Source organism: Elephantulus edwardii, unplaced genomic scaffold (assembly GCF_000299155.1).
Source record: "Elephantulus edwardii isolate Elephantulus edwardi_28Jun2011 unplaced genomic scaffold, EleEdw1.0 scaffold00011, whole genome shotgun sequence".
Taxonomy (NCBI): domain Eukaryota; kingdom Metazoa; phylum Chordata; class Mammalia; order Macroscelidea; family Macroscelididae; genus Elephantulus; species Elephantulus edwardii.
In genome coordinates this window covers 20,769,033-20,773,717 of record NW_006399761.1, presented here as the reverse complement: position 1 = coordinate 20,773,717, position 4,685 = coordinate 20,769,033, and the positions used below count along the sequence as shown (strand labels likewise).

The window sequence follows — 4,685 nt, the reverse complement described above, 5'->3', positions numbered from 1 at the left end:
GATCTTAAAAGAATTTAGGCCTCTTCTCTTTCAAATAAATAAATCAATCAAGGACAGAAAACAGTATATATTTTAAATACACAAATCTAACATGAATTCTACATCCTCCAACACTGTACTAAAAAGGAATTTTAAAAGTTGCATATTTATAATTAGGATTTTCATAAGACGTAACTAGGGAATTCTTAGCATTGTAAGTCATGTGGTTTATAAGAATAATAACATAAAGCACTTCTGCTAAGCTTAAAAGAAGTGACCAATTTCACAAGGCTAGTGGTTCGCCTCCCATCTTCAGTTCTGTCATCAGGTGCTTTATGCAGGACGTCCCTGGGCAAAACGAGATTTAGACCTAGAGGTTTTAAAGAGGAAAAAAGGTCAGAATTATTTCTAAAAGAACAGGCAAGCACACTTATAGTTATTGCTGCTTTGTTCGCAATAGCAAAAGAGTCCAAGTGCCCATCAACAAACAAATGGATAGAGAAGCTGTGGTATATTCACACAATGGAATACTATGCTGCATTGAAAAACAAAGAACTCATGAAATATTATACAAACTAGGTGACCCTGGAGGACATCATGCTGAGTGAATAAAAAGAACACAGTCACCAAAGGTCAAATACTGCATGGTGCCACTGTTGTGAAACAGGACTGACATTGGGGGTGGGGAGAGACTGAGAAAGATGGGATAAACTATGTAAACTGTATTGAAACAGACAGAGAGAACTGTTTACAAGAGATATATGATTAGGTATTATTGTCATGACAGGAATTCAGAACGAAGGCTGCACAGTGGAGTGGATTTGGTGGGAAGTATTGTAAAACAATGAAAGAATTTTTCTTTTACTTTTCAAAGAGAAGAGTGAACTGTGGGGGAGGTTGGGCAGGGAGAAAAGTGCAACAATGAATAAATGGAAATTCAAAGTCTGTAAACTTTCATTAAAATGAATAATAATAAAAAATATAAAAAAGAACAGGTAAATTCTGCTGCTTCATATCACGTTGGCTGGGCAGCATCAAAGTTTAATGAAATTATATGTAGTTTGATAGCTAAAACACTTAGATATACTGTGGAATTAAGATATTTTCAAATTTTTGAGAAACATGGTATTATATATTCTATATATGTATATATATAAAATTAGAATATATATATATTCTATCATACATGAATGTGAAGCATGGTCCCATAATCAAACAACCTAAATGCTTTTAGTTTTGAAAAAAAGACATTTTGTTTGTGTTTTTTTTTTAAATTTTTATTATTTTGTGTGTCTGTGTACCGTCAAATCAAATCTGACTGGTACAGGAGGAGATTGTCCCTCCTTTCCTGGCAGAGTATCTGGTGGATTCGAACCGTGTGCCTCTGGGGTTGCAGTGCAGCTTCTTGCCATTAGACCACCAGAGCTCCCCCCTAAATGCTTTTTCAAAGAAAATCTTGCAGGCTAAGATGAGGTATAAAGACAGGACCATCAGATCCTTTTCTGGTTCCTAGCAAGCTGATTGGGTGTTCATATTTTTGCATGGCATGTGCTATCTTTTAAACTGTGTTACAACATGGGCACATTACCTGTTGGACATGGAAACAAAAAAGGATTATCGGAAATAAAGCCTCTACAACCAAGCCCACTCCATAAGCAAGACCAAAGAAGGGCTCGACTAGAACAAGTGAGAAGAGCATTAGGGGAAAGTGCGTGTGTGTGTGTGTGTGTGTGTAGGGCTATACCCTGTGACAGGGAGGGAAAACAGCAGGCGGGAAAATTCCTTTGAGGGCGGGGATTTGGCAGGACCTCGAGTGTACTAGATGGAGGATGGGCCCCATGAGTGTGATTGAACAAATTCATCTTAATAAACACTAGCAAAAGCATCACAGCAGCTCAAGTTTGAACCATCACAAACGTGTGAAAAAAACATGACCTGCTGAATTACAGAACAGTCACTAAAACATCTGGATTTAAAACAAGAATGTTCAAATCTTAATAAGGTATTCATCTTAACAGAAAATTGTGTTGCAAAATGATACTATCCTTGACAGACTTTGTCAAGAGAAATAAAATAACAAAGAATGAGAAAGAGTCCATGATTTACATACAATCATGATACCACAGAATCAGCATAGAAAACTAAAAAAAAAGTCTTAAAAACACTTTGCTTTCATGACAATGCTTTTGACTTTTTAAACTTGTGTAAATTAAGTTCAAATCCACCAGATGCTCTGCTGGAAAAGGAGGGACAATCTCCTCCTGTACCAGTCAGATCTGATTTGACGGTACACGCACACAAAATAATAATAAAGAAAAAACAAGTTAGACTTGGGTGAACTCAGACTTACTTTTAACAGAAGTAGGTTTTACACTTTAACTTGGTCTGAACCCTATCAAAGTTCCAAGATTCATATTTTGGACGTTCTCATCCTTGAAAGAAGAACTGATGCCTATGAGTTGTGGTGTTGGAGAAGAACACCAAACATCCCACTGAAGGCCAAAAAGGTGCAGCCAAAGTGCTCTTTGGAGGCAAGAAGGATGAGGCTTCGCCTCACATACTTTGGACATGTTGCTAGGAGGGGACATTCCTTGAAGAGGGACATGATGCTGGGAAGGGTGGAGGGTCAGTGAAGGAGAGGAAGACCCTCGACCAGGCAGACTGACAGTGTGTCAGGAAGTGTGAGATTAACGCAGGACAGGACAGGGCTCAGATCTTTTGTTCACAGGGTCACTATGAGTCCTACTGGACTTGACAACACCTAACATCAACAAACAATAGCAACAACAACATCTTTGAAATATAGAAACAAACAACACAAGCTCAAATGGGATGCTTTCAAGCATTCATCTGATTTAATGGTACGGGAGGGGGACACGTCACTTGAAAACGGGAACTTGAACTCGCCCGAGCTGGTTTACCTTGTGTTCTTCTCGGTGCTGTTCTGTCGAGCACTGGCTGGCACTGAGGCTTTGATCTGGGCTTCCAGTCTGGTGTAGATGCCCCCTGCAAACTGCAGAGCAAGGAGCAATACTGTTACGCTGTTGCTGTCTGGAGCCAACAGAAGCTCTGCTTATGCGATATAGGCATTACTTTTTAAATGTAGACGTATTTTCCCTCCCGATTTTTATTATTAAAGTCCACGAAGGTATAATTTACAGTAAAACTCCCCTGTTATTGTAGGTTCAAGTTTTGACAAATGCATTAATTTGTATAGCTACTGTGACAAGACTCAGAATAACTCTATTGTTCAAAAAACCCCTCCTTGTGATCTTTATAATTCAACCTATCAGGCACCACCAACCAATCCCTGACGACCTCTTACGTTAATGCTACTATTGGAGTGTTATGTAAATGGAATCACACATTATGCAGCCTTTGTGGTGTGGCTTCCATTACCTAACAAAATGCACAGGCAATTCATCCACGCTGACGCATGCAGCAGTAATTCCTTCTCTCTCTTTATTTACACGTACCACAGTTTGTTTATCCATTAATCAAGAAACAGACATTTGGGCTAGTTCTCATTTATAGTAACTGTCAATAAAGCCACTATAAACAGAGGGCACTGGTTTGTATACTGAGTTTAATTTTATAAGAAACTGCCCAATTGTCCTCCAAAGTGGTCATTTTGCCCTCTTACCAGCTACCTAGGAGAGTGGCTCCATATTTTCACAGCACTTGGCACTGTTAACTCTTTACTGTTGTTAAGTGCTGTCAAGGAGGAACCAACTCATAGCTGATCCTCCAGCGGGTTTTCAGAGGCTGTAAATGACATGGAAGGAGACACCTATCCTTCTCCCGTGGAGCAGCTGTTGGAGTCGAACCATCTACATTCGGATAAGCAGCACATTTCCTAACCCACCGCGTCATCATTCGTGTTGGTTTGTAAGTGGTACTTCATTGGAGTTTTAATTTACATTTTCCTTGATGACTTATGACTTTCAATCTTTTTATGTGCTTACTGGCCATCTGTGTATGTCCTTGCTGAGGGGAACTTCTGCCCATTTTTACAACTGGGTTATTTATTCATTTTGATCACTCTTACCAGATCCTGGATATAAATTCCCTATCAAGTAAGTGTTTTATGTGTATTTCTCCTAGTTTGTTTTCTAGCTTGTTTTTCTTGTGTGTCCTCCAAAAAGAATTCTTCAGTGTGAAAAAAACGTAAATCTGTCAAATGTTTGTCTTTTATTGATGTTTTAGTGCCTTACCTAGGAATAGGAAACTGCGTAACACAAGATTAGCCAAGATTTTCTTCTATGTTTTGTTCAAAAGTTTTCTAGGGGAAGTAAACTTTTAAATGGAAAGACTAAGGGCCAAGAGTTATTACAAGTATATATTACCAACACCAATGCTAATTAAAAATATTACCAATATTGCTAAAATTCTAGCAAAAACATAGGTTTCCCCACTCGTCATTTTCAGAAAGCACTGAGAATAAAAATAACAACTAAACAGCACGTTGGAGCTTTGATCCAAATTGACCACTTACACAAAGCCAGCCCTTTGGATGGCCAGTATGGTTAACAATGGCAGGAAACCTACTCTTGGTATCACAGTAAGCTTTCAGTGACAATGTACCTTGCTATATTTAAAGGATCTATAGGCCTTTATATACCATGGACTGCTAGGAAAACAAACAGATTTGTCCTGGAAAGGGTTAAACCGGGTGGCTCCTTGGAGGCAAGGATTCTGAGGCTCCG

General features: G+C 38.8%; 1 protein-coding gene across 1 annotated transcript in view; it reads right to left on the bottom strand.

The window, feature by feature from the left end:
* Positions 1 to 312: 312 nt before the first annotated feature.
* Positions 313 to 4,685, bottom strand: part of KIAA1841 (KIAA1841 ortholog) — a 60,585-nt gene continuing 56,212 nt past the window's right edge. The window contains exons 19-20 of the mRNA XM_006880946.1: positions 2,901 to 2,992; positions 313 to 349 (exon numbers count right to left, since the gene is read on the bottom strand). Of these exons, the coding sequence (XP_006881008.1) occupies positions 313 to 349; positions 2,901 to 2,992 (129 nt within the window). The remainder of the gene's footprint in view (positions 350 to 2,900; positions 2,993 to 4,685) is intronic.